The 19,252-nt window shown below is 39.7% G+C and overlaps 1 protein-coding gene across 4 annotated transcripts in view; it reads left to right on the top strand.

Annotated features, from left to right (window-relative positions):
• Positions 1 to 19,252, top strand: part of LOC307005389 (NLR family CARD domain-containing protein 3-like) — a 165,322-nt gene that overhangs the window by 114,729 nt on the left and 31,341 nt on the right. For all 4 annotated transcript variants that reach the window (XR_013799261.1, XM_079625502.1, XM_079625503.1 and 1 more), the window contains 2 exons: positions 748 to 921; positions 7,496 to 7,669. Coding sequence is in view for 3 of the 4 variants with exons in the window: in XM_079625502.1 (XP_079481628.1) it covers positions 748 to 921; positions 7,496 to 7,669 (348 nt within the window). In the remaining variant the exon portion in view is untranslated. The remainder of the gene's footprint in view (positions 1 to 747; positions 922 to 7,495; positions 7,670 to 19,252) is intronic.

Genomic DNA, 19,252 nt, shown 5'->3' with positions numbered 1-19,252 from the left:
TCTCTCTCTCTCTCTCTCTCTCTCTCTCTCTCTCTCTCTCTCTCTCTCTCTCTCTCTCTCTCTCTCTCTACCACACACTCCCTCTCTTCTCACAGCCGCACACACACATTTAAGATGATTTTTCTGAAAGTTATCATCACTCTTTATTTTCTCAAGTGAGTTTGAACAAATCAAATTTCTATGATCTGTTGAAACTAAAAATACTCTTTGAACCAAATATGTTTTTACACGATTAAATCACAAATGATCACAATCTTTTTGATTACCGTATATTCCGGACTATAAGTCGCTCCGTAGTATAAGTCGCATCAGTCAAAAAATGCGTCATGAAGAGGAAAAAAACATATATAAGTCGCACTGGACTATAAGGCGCATTTATTTAGAAATTTATTTCACAAAATCCAAGACCAAGAACAGACATTTAATCTGGAAAAACAAGTTATTTCACACACACACACACACACACACACACACACACACACACACACACACACACACACACACACACACACACACACACACACACACGTTGGGTTTCCATGTTTTATGGTGATTTTCCATAGAAATAATGATTTTTATACTTTACAAACTGTATATTGAATCCTATAATCATAACTGATGTAATTTAACAACTTGAACTAATTAATATTTGTATATATTTCATATTGACAGCATTATGTTATTTCTTTTTTAAGTGTCATGTTTATCTCTGGATATAGGCTTAATGTGTGTCATTGTTCTCTACAGGTTGGGTGATTGTGGTATGACAGAAGAAGGTTGTGCTCCTCTGGTTTCAGCTCTGAGATCAAACTCCTCACACCTGAGAACACTGCATCTGTCTGGGAATAAACTAGGAGACTCAGGAGTGAAGCTGTTTTCTGCTGGACTGGAGAATCCTCACTGTAAACTGAAGACGCTGTGGTAAGATCATCTCTACCATAAAGACTCGGAGTGAATAAGGATTAATATGTAGATAGTGTGTACAATATATCTCCGGCGTAAGCCCCATCCGGTGGTTCAGCGACAGATCCTGCCGGCGGGAGAAGGCAGAGGTGAGGAGTCTCCCTGATGAGGAACATCTACATCAAAAAACTAATAATAATACTATCAGTCAAATTCATCTTTGTTTATCTTGTGTTATTTTTGAAAAAGAAGAATCACTCCATCACATACAAAAGGAACAATTACACTTAATGCGACCGGTTTGAAATAATGGTAACACTTTATCACAAGTATACAGTAACACAGCGCTTATAAATCATTTTCAAACTATTAGTTTATAGTTAATGAATAGTATAGTACAGTGGTCTTCACTATTTGTTTCATGAGAGCCGCACTGATAGGACAAAGTCAGTAGAAGAGACATTTTTACCGCAGAGTATAAAAAGTTGCATCCAGTCATAAATACCATATCTGCTTATCAATCTGTCACCCCTGAACATACAAAATGCAATGCAATCAATACAAAAGGGTGGAAAAAACATTCTCTATGATTTACCAATCAAATTAGTAACTGAGACCAGATGATTTCCCTTAATGACAGAAAAAGCAGGATTTCCAGAATATATTCATCGCAGAATGACCGTAAGTTATTCTTCCTAGATCAGCACATCATGTATAACCATCCAAGAGCACATGCAGTGTTAAGAGCTGGAAAGACCGACATAACTGGCAACTCTGCAGAGACTGGATATGTTTGTGCACAACTTTAGTTTCAATCGGACTGAATTCATTCCTATTGATGAATCTGAATGTGTTGTAGTTTACATGAGCGCTAAACATCGTGATGATGTGATGATCGGATTGATGTGGCGTTTATAAGCCAAAAGATTCAAATCGGAGTAGATTTTTTGACATGCGCACACTGCACAAATATACAAAGTTTCCACTGTTGTCGCTTAATAACCATTCTCCTACATTGGTTCATTATTTGTTTTAAACAGCAGACTTAATATTTATCCAATCCTGGTCATAATTTGGAGACTAACCAAATATGAACTGCTGTGCCGTGCTGTTTGTATTTATGGCGCAGTAAAAATGGCCAAAAGCAGTCGTGTGTGGACGAGAGTCTGAAACCAGCACTGGTGAGCCGTTGTCCTGCTCCACTTCACAGACGCAGTGAAAGGAGAATTATAGAACGACAGGACACTCGTTTATACGACACTTTATTCATCAGGAGAACAGCTCGTTCAGCGCATCATCGCCGTCCTTTCAGTTTCGGTTCTCAGTCGATCAAGTGTTCACATGTTCTCTCGATAAACCAGCCTTTCAATCCGGCCCAAGTTATGGGTAATAGAGCCGACACTTTGAGTTGTTAATGGGTTATGTTATAGCCCTACTTGTTTTAAATGTGTTTATGAAATATCTGTAGTGACTGCATGATCATATTTACCACCATGCGAGCCAAAAATGAAAGCTTGTCGAGCCGCGAGTAACACTGGTATAGTATATAAGCTGTAGTTAATATATTAAGAGACCATATACAAATAGTGAGTTCTTCATCACTGTAATTAACAAAGTATTATTGTTTAATTAGCTCTTGTGTAAAGAGTTAGATAATGGTTTGTTAACAACGTTTTAACCTTAAATAGTTCTCACTTTAGATTAGGTCACGGAAAATAGAAAATGTCATTAAGTGCTTTAATACAACCTTTATTCTACATTAATTACATTAGTATTAAGAGTTCCTTAAAATGTTTACAAATACATTAAGAACACACACACACACACACACACACACATACACGCACACACAGACACACTCACACAGAAACACACACACACACACACACACAGACACACTCACACAGAAGCACACACAGAAGCACAAACACACAAACACACACACACACACACACACACACAGAGACACACACTAGGGCTGGGACGATACACCTAGACCATGGGGGAAAGTTAAGTCATACACTTATAGACCTTATGCACCAGAGAAGCGAGTACACACACACACACACAGAAGCACACACACACACACTAGGGCTGGGACGATACACTTAGACCATGGGGGAAAGTTAAGTCATACACTTATAGACCTTATGTGCCAGAGAAGCGAGTACACACACACACACACAGAAGCACACACACACTAGGGCTGGGACGATACACCTAGACCATGGGGGAAAGTTAAGTCATACACTTATAGACCTTATGTGCCAGAGAAGCGAGTACACACACACACACAAATCGATTTGTAGGTCAAATCGATTCATATTTTCAAAAAAATATTTTTTTAAATATTTTTTTTCTCCCCCTCTTCAGTATAGCGTATAATTAAAGGATAATTCCGGTATTTAACACCTTGAGTCTATATTGTAGTTTGTTTTGGATGAACAAGAGTGTTAAGAATGACATTTTCGGACATGCACATTGACTCCAATGTTAAATGGGTCCATGGCCAATTCTTTTATAGTCAAAAACTCGAGAGAGGAACCATTGTCAAAAAAATTTTGTCCACCACTCTTGTTCATCCAAAATAAACTACAATATAGACTCAAGGGGCCCTATCTTGCACCCAGCGCAATTGACTTTGAACACCGACGCATGTATCATTCCTATTTTGCACCCGCGCACAGCGGACTTTTCCCTCCACAGACGCACGTCGGTAAATTAGGAAATGAACTTGCGCTCGCGGGGGCGGTTCAGCGCAAAGAGGAGGCGTGTTCCGGCGCAAAACTTCCATGGTGCTATTTTCCAGTTTTAGAAAGCAATTGCGCCACTGACCAGGAAAAAAACAGTCTAAAGACAGTGGCGCGTTGCGCGTTAGTGATATGGTATTTTAAGGGCGCGTGCTTGGCCATAATGTTAACGCGCATCCACTTTGATTCTCTAATATAAACAGATGCAGCAGTTTTCATTTTTGCAAATCATACATTATTACAAGGAAAAATATTAACACACGAGGGAAATCATTGTTGTGTCCGTGAAGATGTGAAAAAGATCTATCTAGATAAAAAAAAAAAAAATCTAGATTAGGCTACACATTTACTACCCAAATTATACGCCTGTTTAACCGAAGCTAATTTGGGTGGGTTTCTCCCATCATCCCCAATGTCACTTCTCTGTGTTTTACAGCCCTGACGAGAATGTCGGTTTCCTCGGCTGTGAACCGCTCCTGGTGTGCGCCGGCAAATCCGCCGTTATAATAGCAATCCGCCATGGAACAAGCGCGCCGGCTCTTAAAGGGAATGTAAGAGGACGCTCTGATTGGTTTATTTCACGTTACGCCCAAACCACACCTATGAATAATGAAGCTACTCCAGACCAACCCCTTTTAGATTTGCGTCGGGCGCAAGAGTCATTTATCCCGCCGGGAAAAGAGCAACAGCGCCGGGATCCGTCCACAAAGTTACTTGCGCTTTGCACTTTGACACTTGCGTTTCAGACCGTTAAAATAGGGCCCAAGGTGTTAAATACCGGAATTATCCTTTAAGGCTGGGCAATAAATCTATTAACTCGAATGTGTAGTGTACGTTGATATGTTTGAATAAAAATCGGTTTTATCTATAATATCCGCAGACGCTCCCCTCTGGGCTCCCGTAGTTCCGGATGCGCTCCAACATGGCAAATGAACAAGACCGCGGCTGCACAAGCACACCCGCCAAAAACATTTGTAAACTGAATCTGCAAGGCTGCCAACTCTCACGCATTCATCGTGAGACTCAGTTGTAGTTCAGACTCTGCTCAGCCGCAGTTGTCACTTTTCACACGCTCTCACGCCACACATCCATTTTCTCACACAGAGTAAATCACGAAGCAAAGAGGACACTGACACCGACAGAGAAGGTTACGGTACTATTAATTTATAACAAATTCCCAGCTCTCAGATTCTGTCAATTTAATTACAAAATTCAAACAATAAACACCGTTTTGGTGCTTGTAAATGTGACGTGACAGATCGCTGACAAATCTCAGTTCAAGCGGCACGTGAACCGATCATCTGTTACTACCAACTTAGTTAATATAAATAAACACGAATGATCAAAAGGTAATTTGAAAGATACAGTTCAACTTACCAAAATGTAATAAAATCGATCGATTAAGTGTTTTTCAACCGTGGAAAGAGGCCCATAAACAGCTGGAGAACAGTCAACGTTACGTTTACCTCAGGAAAGCCATTTAATAACCATAACACGTTAGTTGGACAATTGTCTGTAGAGAGGAGTATTTAGCTAAATATGATAACTATATTACATATTTATTATATTTTTACCTATATCATAAAATAATATAACGTTGTCATTATAAAAAAACGCATTAAAATAAATTTGAGATGTTATTTTTAACCTTTAATAATAATTCCAGCTGACAGGGCTCTGTATGTTTACAGTGGGTGAGGTTTTTTTGGAGGAGAAAAATTAACATAACACATTAACGTATCTACTGTACCTAATATTTATCCAAAGGAATCAATATTGAATCAAGATCAGAATCAAATCACAAGAATTAAAATTGTGAAATTTGTGTCAAGCAATAAACAGTAGCATAGCATGTAAACATTGTGTTGTCACTAAACTTAATAAAATTCTGTTTAGTCACCAACTGTTTTGACAATCACAATACACTTATAATTGTGATGCAAGTGTTTTTTACATCCCCACCAATCCCAATCCACCCATTTTATGTTATGTTACATTTTCACTGTTTACAAAGGCAGGGCAGGGCCTGCCATCTTGGCTTGTTGTTTCTGATTGCACTTTATATAATTAAATAAAGCTAAAACTTGTTTTGAACAATTTATTTGTCATCTGCAGATTTATTTTAAATAGGGGGGCAAAAAATCGATTTAAATCGTAAATCGATTTTTTTGTGAAAAATCTAACACACACACACATACACACAGAGACACACACACTAGGGCTGGGACGATACACCTAGACCATGGGGGAAAGTTAAATCATACACCTATAGACCTAATGCGCCAGAGAAGCGAGTGCACACACACACACACACACACACACACACACACACACACACACACACACACACACACACTAGGGCTGGGACTATACACTTAGACCATGAGGGAAGTTAAATCATACACTTATGGGCCAGAGAAGCGAGTGCACACACACACACACACACACACACACACACACAGAGAAGCGAGTGCGCAGCATCTTTAGAATATTGTCTCTGAACTTGCGTTTGTATATCTCTATGGCATCGCTCTCCAGGAGTAATTACCTGGTGAAGTGGATTTACTTAATGTAAAGTTATCATGAGGATTGTAATGTTTAAATCAGATGTATTAACATATGTCAGTCGACCGCGAAGATTTTAAAACAAGTCATTCGTTCATAAATACGCCAGATCGCTGTGAAAATACAGACCTGAAGGCAAAAGCCAACGAGCGCAGCGCTGAAAAGGAGCGGGGCTACAGAAGCTCTATACAGACTGTACATGATGTATAAATTAGTCATAGTTACAAAAACTATTCAACACTTCTTTCTGAGTTTTATTTCAGAAGCATCATACAGTTCTACATTCTCTTGAATAAATTATTCAATAACATACATTTTTAACAGTCACTTGTCTCCACCTAGTGGTCAAACAATGCAATCAATAAATGCGTTATTTTAAGCACCAAGTTTCTATCAAAAGCTGATTTTGATCGCTAACGTAGACATCAGTGTTTATTTTTGAACATTAAACTTTTATCCCAGTACTTCTATGATAATTTCAACTATTGTATCACAGAAATAATGAAACTATTATGAGGTTTTAAAGACCTTTTAGTGAAGCTGTTTCATGACATCTCTCTCCGGGTCAGCGGCAGCGCCAACACAGATTTAAATGTTGCGATATGATTTTGTCAAAGGTTTAATAGACAGAGGAATGTGAAGAAGATCGTGTGTGTGTGTGAATGGAGATCACAGTATTGTAAAGATGAATCGTGCAGCTCTACTGTCTTATCTCTCTCTCAGCATATGAGCAGCGCGAGGGCTTTTCAGTGCGTTCAGCCTCACGGCTCTTCCACACGGCCACTTGAAATGGATATTACGACACTCATAGATCACAACACATTTCATCCTCTGTTGGAGCAAAAGTGGCTAACTTCTGTCAACCTCGTCTATAAGCAAGGACAAAACTGAAGCAATTTAATTAGAATCAATATTAATTCTGGAATAACAAAAAAAATCTGTTTTAAAATCATGAACCAAAAAATTGCGATAGTTTGAGTTTATTTTTTTTCTCCCAGCCCTAACACACACAAGTTCCTTAATGTTTACAAATACATTAATTACACACACACACACACGTTGGGTTTCCATGTTTTATGGGGACTTTACATAGAAATAATGATTTTTATACTGTACAAACTGTATATTGAATCCTCTAATCCTAACTGATGTAATTTAACAACTTGAACTAATGAATATTTGTATATATTTCATATTGACAGCATTATGTTATTTATTTTTTAAGTGTCATGTTTATCTCTGGATATAGGCTTAATGTGTGTCATTGTTCTCTACAGGTTGGGTGATTGTGGTATGACAGATGAAGGTTTTGCTGCTCTGGCTTCAGCTCTGATATCAAACCCCTCACACCTGAGAACACTGCATCTGTTTGGGAATAAACTAGGAGACTCAGGACTGAAGCTGCTCTCTGCTGTACTGGAGTATCCTCACTCGAAACTGGAGGAACTGGGGTAAGATAATCTCTACCATAAAGACTCGGAGTGAATAAGGATTAATATGTAGATAGTGTGTACAATATATCTTGGGCGTAATCCCCATCCGGTGGTTCAGCGACAGATCCTGCTTGAGCATCAGATCCTGCCGGCGGGAGAAGGCAGCGGTGAGGATTCTCCCTGAAGAGGAACATCTACATCTTACTATATTATTATCCCCCAAAAGAAAGTAAAACTAACAGTTAAATGAACCAGACAACAGATGCAGGATACAGTGAAGAGGTTTTTTAAATCACAAATGTTTGGTGTAAATCAACTTGCCTTGTAATGCTTGTGCAAACAGAACCTTGTAAAAGTGTGAGCATTTCCTCACTATGTGTGTGTGCAACTGAACAGAGGGAAGTGGTGCGTGTGTGTGTGTGTCTCCTGAACCAGGACTGTCACCATATCAGATTTATCACTACATGATTATCATGGCCAAAATAACACACAATAACAATATATCACCATATCTATGGAAATCTTGGAAAAAACAATAATAATAATATCAGTCAAATTCATCTTTGTTTATTTTTGTGTTATTTTTGAAAAAGAAGAATCACTCCATCACATACAAAAGGAACAATTACACTTAATGCGACCAGTTTGAAATACTGGTAACACATTATCACAAGTATACAGTAACACAGCGCTTATAAATCATTGTCAAACTATTAGTTTATAGTTAATGAATAGTATAGTACAGTGGTCTTCACTATTTGTTTCATGAGAACCGCACTGATAGGACAAAGGCAGTAGGAGAGCCATTTTTACCGCAAAGTATAAAAAGTTACATCCAGTCATAAATACCATATCTGCTGATCAATCTGTCCCCCCTGAACATACAATTAGGGTTGTAACGGTATGGCGGTTTATCACAATATTGACATGTACGATTATCATATCGTGATTATTTGCTTATTACCGGTTTTGGAAAAAAAATTAAACCAGATCTCACATGCACGCAACTTCTTTCAACTTGACTGCTTAGACTCCACATGTGCAGCAGAGACAATGTCTGAGACAGCGGCTGGATATTCTAATCTCTATCCCCGCTGACAAAAAAGTTAAAATCTGCAGTGTGGGAATACTTTGGGTATCCGAAAAACGAACGCGCAACGCAGGGTTTTCCTTGAAGAAATCTAGTTGTGTCCAGAAATGTTGTTGAAGAATGGCTGTTAAAGGAGGGAATGCGTCGAACATGTTATCCAATATTCGAAAACACCATCCCTCCCTGCAGATAAAGTTCCATTTATAACTTAAGGCCGTATTATTTCCGTGTTGCTGAGGGAATTTACAAAATCATAGTCATAGTCAACTTTATTGTCATTCTACTGTACACATGTATACAGTCGAACAAAATTTCGTTCCATACAGACCGAGGTGCAACCAATACAAAAATAACAACAACAACATCTAATACACACAATATATAGCAACAGTAAACAATTCAATAAAATAGTAAAATCAAGCATAGCACAAAGTCATAAAACCATTAAAGTGACAGTGCATAATGGTACATTTTTCAATGCCCATTCCATTTAGGTGACAGTTCACAGTCATTTATGGGCTCTTAGTCCTTCATGGGGGGGGTGGGGAGTGGGAAGCAGCAATTTATGGCAATGAGATGATGAATGGCACCCGAGTATTCAGGGCTCTGACAGCTTGAGGGAAAAAACTATTACAGAATCTTGCAGTGCGAGTCCTGATGCTGCATAACCTCCTACCAGATGGTAAAGGGACAAACACACTGTGTGAGGGATGGGAGGGGTCCTTTATAATGGCAGAAGCTCTGCGCACACAGCGTGACTGAAAGATGTCTTGGATGGGTGGTAGGGAGACCCCTATAATCTTTTCAGATGTCCTCACTATGTGTTGCAGGGACTTTCGTTCATGTGCTTTACAATTTCCAAACCACACAGTGATACAGTAGGTCAGGATGTTCTCCATAGTTCCTCTGTAAAAGGTGGTGAGGATGGATGGCGGGAGCCTGACTCTCTTCAGTCTCCGCAGAAAGTGCAGGCGTTGTTGTGCCTTCTTCATAACAGTGCTGGTGTTGATAGACCAGGTGAGGTCGTCAGAAATATGCAGACCAAGAAATTTGGTGCTTCTGACTCTCTCCACCTCTGAGCCACTAATGAACAAGGGAATATGGTCAGCTTGTCTTCTGCGGAAGTCAACAACCATCTCCTGTGTTTTGTCCACATTAAGAGATAAGTTGTTGTTATGGCACCAACCTAACAGTAGTTCCACCTCCTCTCTGTATCATTGTCACCACTGATGAGGCCAACTACCGTTGTGTCATCGGCAAACTTAATAATCAGGTTGGATTCAAACTTGGTGGTGCAGTCATGGGTGAGTAGCGTGAACAGCAGTGGACTGAGTACGCAACCTTGAGGGGCACCTGTGCTCAGCGTGATGGGACCCGATGTTCTGCTGCCGATGCGCACAGACTGTGCTCTCTCTGTCAGAAAGTCCAGAATCCAGTAGTGAGAGTTTTCTTACTAGCTGCTGGGGGATGACAGTATTAAATTCTGAACTGAAATCAATGAACAGCCTATCTGATAAAATAACGCAGATGTCACGTAAAATGCACGATTTTATATATGGATGAATACATCCAGGGTGCCATTTGTGAAAAAAACAGAGGGGGGGATGTTTTAAAACATTTTTATTCATAAAAATAAATCATGAGAACATGAACTTCATCACTGCATGTGCAGGAATTGTAAGATCTTTTTTCTTATTAACTCATGAAGTAGCCTAATGCAATATTTTTACTCTAATAGCTTATCTTTCCCCACACATATGAACTGTGATCACGCAATAACGTTAACTTTACATCGCAATGCTGAGCTACAGTGAGCTACTAGGGCGGCAGTGGCTCAGTGGTTCATGTAGGTTGTCTACAAACTGGAAGGTTGGTGGTTCAATCCCCGGTTCCACCTGACCAAGTGTCGAGGTGTCCATGAGCAAGACACCTAACCCCAGCTGCTCCCAACGAGCTGGATGGCGCCTTGCATGGCTGACACCGCCGTCGGTGTATGAACGGGTGAATGGGAGGCAATGTAAAGTTAAGCGCTTTGGTGGCCATTGGGTCTGTGAAAGCTAGTGATGTAGTGGTCTTGAGACCGATTTCTGCTTTCTCGGACTCGTCTCGGACTTGTTCCTTCAAAGACTCGGTCTTGACTCGGACTCGACCCTTCAAAGACTCGGTCTTGACTCGGTCTCGACTCGGTCTCGGACCACAGTGGGAGGAGAAGGACTCGTAATTTCAGACCGAATCCTCAAGTTTTTTTTCCAAGGCATTTTTTTTATGTTCATATAAAAAAACACACAACAATAATAATAACACATAACAAAACACATAACAACAATAATCATAAAATCCAATGTTGACGGGCATTATTTGAAAATGACATCCCATGGTGCAATGCATACTGCCGTCAGAGTCTGCTGCCAGTCAGTGTCTTCTTCAGTTGCTGCCTGGTGTGAGCGGAGGCAAGATGAACAAAGTCAGGGTGGGCTTAACATGTTGATGACAGAGCAGCACTGTTGAAGCAGTTTAGAAACATTGGCAGAAGATGATGCATGTGGTAGGGATTTTTTTAATGATAGTAAAAGCTTAGTCCTTAAGACATTAAGACTGCTCCTCTAAACAATTCCCAATCTAGCTTAGTCTATAGGCCTAACTGTTGATTATTAACCCTCTGGAGTCTAAGGTGTTTTTGGGGTCCTTGAGATGTTTTGACATGACCTGATATTTGTATTTTTTTCAGTTGCTTATAAACATATTAATGGCAAAGGTGTAATTGCACTCTATTTAGCACGAACATGACTATCATAATATGTGAGCAACATGTATGTACATGTTTGCATTTTTGAGAGAATATTATTTATGCGTGGTTATTCAAAAAACTCAAACTTAAATGTTCTGATATAAGACCACAAACAACCAACTTCACATATTTCCACAATACTTTTGACTAATGGATCTTGTCGGCTAGAGTATTTACTTCAAAATGATCTGAAAATCATCCGGGCTAATCGTTCACATTAAACAATAGATTGATTTAAATTTTGTAAGACACTTTTTGTTTGGAAAGGCAATATGCAGGTGGGCGTGAATGATCCAACAAGGTCATGAATAATGTCCTCATTCCCACCTGGAGAAGACAAAGAGCTGCTAATGCTGCATACTAATGAGCCTTAGGTGTCACTGAACCACACAGAATGCAAAGACAACACACACACATATATACATACATACATACACACACACACACACACATATATATATATATATACATACATACATACATACATACACACACACACATATATATATATTACTACAGAATTGGTTCAGAGTTGGAAACATCTTGAAAAAAAAGTGTATTTTTCCACAAACTGTGTAGGCCTATGCTTGCAAATTGTATAATATCCAAGGTAAACATTTCTAGTAATTGTGCAGTTAATTCTTATTCGTATTTTCAGAAAGTTTTGGATTATGTAGGCTATCCTCTCCCCAAATTTGTCACTAATAAAACACAAAAATAATTTAAAGAGAAGGCTTATATTGACCTTTTAAGATTTTGTTTGCACCTTGGAAATTAGGTTTTGATGTGGCAGTACAAACTTTATAATCTATCCAAAACGAAATGTTGTCTTTCATATTTCGTCTGTAACATCGTCTTTTATAATATAGCCTATATTAGGGCATAAATGTTAATTTGCAGTTTAAAATGTTGCTTATACAAAGACATTTTATTTCAACGTATTCAGTCGATTTTTACTCATCTCAGTAGGCAATATAGATAGTTTCATTCACACACACAGACGCGCGAGCTGTAGGCTAGTAGCTAAACAACAACATGCACATGTGCCGTTCATTCATCAAACACAGAAACGCGCGAGCTGTAGGCTAGTAAACAACAACATGCACATGTGCCGTTCATTCATTCAAACACAGAAACGCGCGAGCTGGAGTTACAACAGCATGTGCCGTTCATTCATTCAAACACAGAAACGCGCGAACTGGAGTAAACAACAGCATGTGCCGTTCATTCATTCAAACACAGAAACGCGCGAACTGGAGTAAACAACAGCATGTGCCGTTCATTCATTCAAACACAGAAACGCGCGAACTGGAGTAAACAACAGCATGTGCCGTTCATTCATTCAAACACAGAAACGCGCGAACTGGAGTAAACAACATCATGTGCCGTTCATTCATCAAACACAGAAACGCGCGAGCTGTAGGCTAGTAAACAACAACATGCACATGTGCCGTTCATTCATTCAAACACAGAAACGCGCGAACTGGAGTAAACAACAGCATGTGCCGTTCATTCATTCAAACACAGAAACGCGCAAACTGGAGTAAACAACATCATGTGCCGTTCATTCATCAAACACAGAAACGCGCGAGCTGTAGGCTAGTAAACAACAACATGCACATGTGCCGTTCATTCATTCAAACACAGAAACGCGCGAACTGGAGTAAACAACAGCATGTGCCGTTCATTCATTCAAACACAGAAACGCCATTCAAATTTAAACAGTCTTTTGCGGTTTACAGACACCATTTCATATCGCGATTAGAACAAAGCACTTACTGATCTGCAGCTGGACCCGTTGTTCGGCTACTCCAGCACGTTTGAGGTAAAATTTCCAGGATAATCACGATATTATTATTCCTCACAGCGAGTGTGTTCTCCAGCTGTTGTGGGCGTTGACTGGTTTGCATGTATTGCTTCAGATAATCTGCGTTTGAATAGCAGCGCGCTCTCGATGGGCGTGTCACATTAGCAGAGTAATGAGGTGCCAGAACGATAATGAGCACGACTGATCTCTCGCTCTTTTTATATAGATTACATAAACAGAGAATATTTGTTTTAGTTTTGAATTATATAATTTAAAACTACACACTTAAATGATTATAGAGATATATAGCTCATGTCTGAGTGAATAGTATTCGCTGAGATTTGTATAAATTTAGAGACGTGCTTCAGAAAAAAAGTTCACGGAGACGGAGAGGCATAAAGCACTCCCTGTTTACTTTCTTTATTTTACAAAAGCACAATGTTTTATTTCGAATGTAAGTGGACACATAAAAAAGTAGACATTTAACAGCTTATTTTTTCATATTTCTTAAGTCTGTATGACCAAAACCGACGGAGTATTTTAGGTCTATTTTGCTGCTATGTAAAAAAAAACGAGCAAAACGCGCCCGCGCGTTTGCCGACCTCAGGGGGTTAACTGGGGTGATATTAAATCATGAAAAATCACAAAATCTCGACTCGGACTTGCTTCAAAGACTCGGTCTTGACTCGGACTCGACCCTTCAAAGACTCGGTCTCGACTCGGACTCGACCCTTCAAAGACTCGGGTCTCGACTTGGACTCGGCATAGGCGGCCTTGTCCCCATCACTAGTGAAAGCGCTATATAAATGCAGTCCATTTACCATTACAGTGAAATGATAGAAAAGACATTATCTGTGTTAGCAATTCGCCTCATTCGCGTGAACTGGACGCGCGAATGAGGCTCGCGTCTACCGCACCGCGCTAAACCCCGTGCCGCAGGACCTCTTTACATTGACTTAACATTGAAATCACTCGCGCCAGACGCTCAAGACTGAGTGAGTAATCATTTTAAAATAGAATTGACTAATCAAACCACGGATCCGTGATAAGTTTTGTGATCCGTCTCGCCACTAGTGTAGTAGCACTATGATCACTTTGAGGGGAGGATAAATTTATCCCCACCAGGGATAAAAATAATTAAACAGAGGCAGGGATACATTGACCAGAAAGGGGGAAATCCCACACATCCCCCCCGGCAAATCGCACCCTGAATACATCTAAAATATAGCTGTGCAATAAATCAAATCGCTATATGAGCGTGTCGATTAATATACAGTGCAAAAAATTTTATATACTATAAACCTGCTTGTTCTGTGTCATACAGTAGATATATACACTAGATGTCGCATTGGCTATATATCTGTATATATCTATGGTTCTGTTTAATAAACCATATGTTCAACCAAAAAACCCTATCTGGTTTCATTAATTTAAGAGTCATTGTAGCTGATAATGATTATAATAATAATGATTTAATACCGATGATGGTTTAATACCGTATACCGTGATATTTTCTGAGACGATTATCATACCGTGAAAATATCATACTGTTACAACCCTACATACAATATGCAATGCAATCAATACAAAAGGGTGGAAAAAACATTCTTTATGATTTACCAGTCAAATTTGTAATTGAGACAAGATGATTTCCCTTAATGACAGAAAAAGCAGGATTTCCAGAATATATTCATCGCAGAATGACCTTAAGTTATTTTTTCTAGATCAGCACATCATGTATAACCATCCAAGAGCACATGCAGTGTTAAGAGCTGGAAAGACCGACATAACTGGCAACTCTGCAGAGACTGGATATGTTTGTGCACAACTTAAGTTTCAATCGGACTGAATTCATTCCTATTGATGAATCTGAATGTGTTGTAGTTTACATGAGCGCTAAACATTGTGATGATGTGATGCACGATCGGGTTGATGTGCGCGTTTATAAGTCAAAAGATTCAAATCGGAGTCGATTTTTTGACATGCGCACACTGCACAAATATACAAAGTTTCCCGCTGTTGTCGCTTAACAGCGTTTTAACCATAAATAGTTCTCACTTTAGATTAGGTCACAGAAAATCAAAAAATGTCATTGAGTGCTTTAATACAGCCTTTATTCTACATTAATTACATTAGTATTAAGAAACTGTTGGAAACTTTTCCTTCTTCTAAGCAAATACCAGGAGACGTTGGAATCACGTTCAAGCAGAAGTTATTATTTTTTGAGCGTGTCTGCAGGTCATCCAAAAACAGTCTAATCTAAAATGACTTTACATGGTACCTTATAGGCATTTAGCAGGAGGGACTTCTGGGGGTGGAGACATTCAAACAATGCATGCAAATGAAGTAGGCGTTAGCTGGTTACCAAACTTTCTGCGGCTCTAATCTCATCAGCATAACAGTTATTCAGGGCATTGATGCTAATCCAATCAGTCTGACTTGATTGCTTAAACCTTAACATTATCATAGAGACAAAGGCATTGCTGTATCTTGAGCTTAATGGTTAGGAAGTGCATAAAGACAAAAGCTAATGTCAGACACCTGAATTGCTTGACTTAATCTTCATCTATGCCTCAAATGCTAAAATGTTTGTGAACACGAGAGTCCTGGAATGCAGCCATCTTCTTTGTTTGTGGTAGAAGCTGAAGGTGCGTGTGGCATGCAACGTTCCTTCCAGCAAACAAGGCGTTCTTTGACATATTAATCAGCTCTAGGAATATGTTGTTTCTGGAGTCTACACTTTGTACGATGTCCATGATGGTTACTAGTACGACAATCTTGGTCCTGTTGATGGATGATTGAAGATTCCGTATGTGAGTCTCTGCGTTGTGTTTTTTTTTTTTTTATAGTTGGCTCAGCAGTGGGTCTAGTTGTTTTCTGGAAGGTTGTGGCTTCATATGCAGGTGAGGAGGTCAGTGTATATGGGTCTCGGGACAGCCATCAAGTGGTATCTGCACAGAGGAAGAAAGAAAACCAAAGAGAACAACGGCAACAGAGCAGTATTCGTTGTAAAGACTGCAAACATTAGGGTTGTATCCTCTTCCATCTGAGTCTGCTATTTGTTGTTCCTTCTTTCCCTAATTCTTAATTCATGAGACACCTAAAGAACAGTGAGGTGAGGATGGACTAGTGGAAGAGAAAGGCCTATGAGGGAATTCTTCACCGCAAGGTTTGGCCACCGAAGCCTGTTGCTTTCGGTTCTTCCCTGGGCTCCTCACTGGTCCGTGTCCTATCCTATCCCTGCAGGTGGAGGAACAACTTTACAGTGTGACACATGAGTCCAAGTTTTCTTTCCCTGACAGAACACTGCAGCTGCTGTAATCAACTTATGGTTCTAACGGCTTGTTTCTTGAGCTAAACCATCAACAAAACAACTCAAATTCTGAATTTTCGATGGGAGTTTCTTTTACTTCCCTCGTAGGTGTGTATGTAAGCGTAACACAATCGTGAGTCATTTCTCCTTCATCCTCTAACACAACTTCAGTCATTGCAGACATCATACTTGAGGATGGTTTCTTGACTGGCACACGCTGTAAAACAATTTTCGGAGCTGTGAGGGTAGTTAACCAATTTCCCTAACAGGAGGAAGTGACAGAAGCGACTTTTGCTTGATTCATTAGACACTGCATGAGGGCATTTTACATTTACAGTCTGACCTAACACTGTGAGTCTACTTAACCAGTTTCCCCCTAAGGAAAGCTGAGACAGTCACTTTCCTTTTTTTCTATTAAACAAAAATAAGTCTTTCATCTTTGTTGTAAGTTACTGGGGAAATTAAGCACTCACAGCCCAAACGGTTAACACCTCAACAAGCTGCCCCACAAGTTTAATGACGCGGGGAAGGGCTGCTTCAGAGTAGCAAGAAGACTGAGTAGAAGCTGAGTAACATTGTTAACTTGGCTAAAGTTCTTTGTGTTTTTTCTACACTCTTTTCTCCAATGTCCATGCTTACCACAGTAATAACAACTGCCCTCTCTCTTAGGACATTTGCGTTTCTGTTGATTCTCTGTGTTGACCTTAAAGGATGCTGCTGCAATTTGTACTCTTGCCTTTACATCAGAGTCTCTTTCCCAAGTGGCTAACCTGTCTAGGTTACTTCTGAGAATTCCGTTAGACCACGTAATATCTAGGAATGGCTAGGCTGATTTGTACTCCACTATAAGACCATCTGCCCAAATACGGATTAGAGCTCCTTTATCATCTAGCACACTTTCAGAATCCTCCACTATTCCACTGTAAGTTACAGCTGACTGACAAAATCTTTCAGTGTACTCACAAAGAGTTTCATTCTTCTTCTGCAGACAACTAGTGATCTTTGGCCAGTCCATGTGTGGTCCAACAATGTTCTTTAGAATTTTCACAACACCTTTTCTCAATTCATCTTCACTGGCATGTAGTAGTTCAGAAGTAACAGCAGATTCAAAACTGTTGAATTCAGATTCAGTTAAAATTTGTGACATCAACTGTATGACTTCTGTTAACGCCATGTCATATAGACGCATTTTGCTGATCAATGTTCTTCTAAATTCAGAAAAATTTGTGCGTGCTTAGGGTAAGCTCTGAGATATTCTCTCTATATCTTTAGGAGCTAAAGTTGAATTGACTGCTTGTGACTGCAGTACGGAGGTTGCAGATGGAACTGTATCAACCCCTTTTCCCCTATTCTGAGCCTTTTGTATTGCTCCACACACTACAACTGCATTCACATCTTTATTAATGCTTTCATCTGACTGTTGGTCTTCAGAGTCACATTTGGTTGAGGCCTGGTTATGGCCCACCTTGTCTGTGAGACAGGACATTCGACTGCAATTGTTTGTTCTGTTCATTTAATTTAGCTGTAACTGTGGCAGCAGATAATTCCCTTGATGTTGTTCTTCCTGATAAAAGCACCTAACACCTTCTTGCATTCTTCAATAGACCATACTTTTTTTGGGTGAACACCAAATTTCTTTGTCAAATCCAATCTAACTGACTCAGTCACTATGGAGTCCACGTGCTCTCCTAACAATGACTTGAACTCACTGTCTGACCATAAAGGGGTAGCTAGTCCACCTTTCTCAGTTGTTGGAATCAGTCTAGCATTCATTCTAACCATTTTGTGATGTGCTTTGTTACCCCACAAACAAACACTAAAAACTTCTCGGATCAGCCGAGGGTACACTTTGTTAACACCGCTTAGCTATTGTTAACCTTCCAACACCAACACTTCACACTTAACCTGCCTAACAAGAACAGAGAAAAAAACTTCTATGACTACACATAGGATACATCAACTTCTCTGGTAAGGCAAAGAATAAACATTCCCTAACTTTAAAGAGGATAACCAATATTAGCACATAATGCTAACCTTCCCTGTCTAAAAACAGAGGATAAACCAAAATATTTGCACGTAATGCTAACCTTCTCTGTGAAACAAAGGATGACTTTCATCTCTAAAAGAAAGCTTTAGAGCAGGGGTTTTCAAAGTGGGGGCCGCCAGGGGGCGCCAGGGGGGCCGCAGCAAGGTGGAAGAAAAAAATTAATATAAAAATAAAAAGGTAAAAAATGTACAAATATTTATATAATTTATAGTATTGTTATGAAATAGCATTATAATAATTTGTCGCATAGCCTGTCTGAACATTATACTTTTAATGCTAATATTTTAGAGATGCACCGATTGATTGGCCGGAATTGGCCGATTTTCACGTGATCGGCCATGACCGCGGCGCCAACCGGCTGGTCAGTCTGACATATGCCGATTTTATGCCACTCAAATGCATCAGCATCACATCTGCTTACGGAGCGCACATGTAGGAAACCTCGTGAATTACAGCGTGTTCAGACCGCAAGCGCGAGTGGCGGGTGAGTACGCATATTCTTCCGGCGTGCATGTTAATCAATGAGTGCGTTCACACCAGGAGCAGGAGCGTCGCG

This window comes from Phoxinus phoxinus (assembly GCF_949152265.1).
Source record: "Phoxinus phoxinus genome assembly, chromosome: 10".
NCBI classification, from domain to species: Eukaryota; Metazoa; Chordata; class Actinopteri; order Cypriniformes; family Leuciscidae; genus Phoxinus; species Phoxinus phoxinus.
Note: the sequence above shows the minus strand (reverse complement) of the source record. Positions and strands in the feature narration are given on the sequence as shown.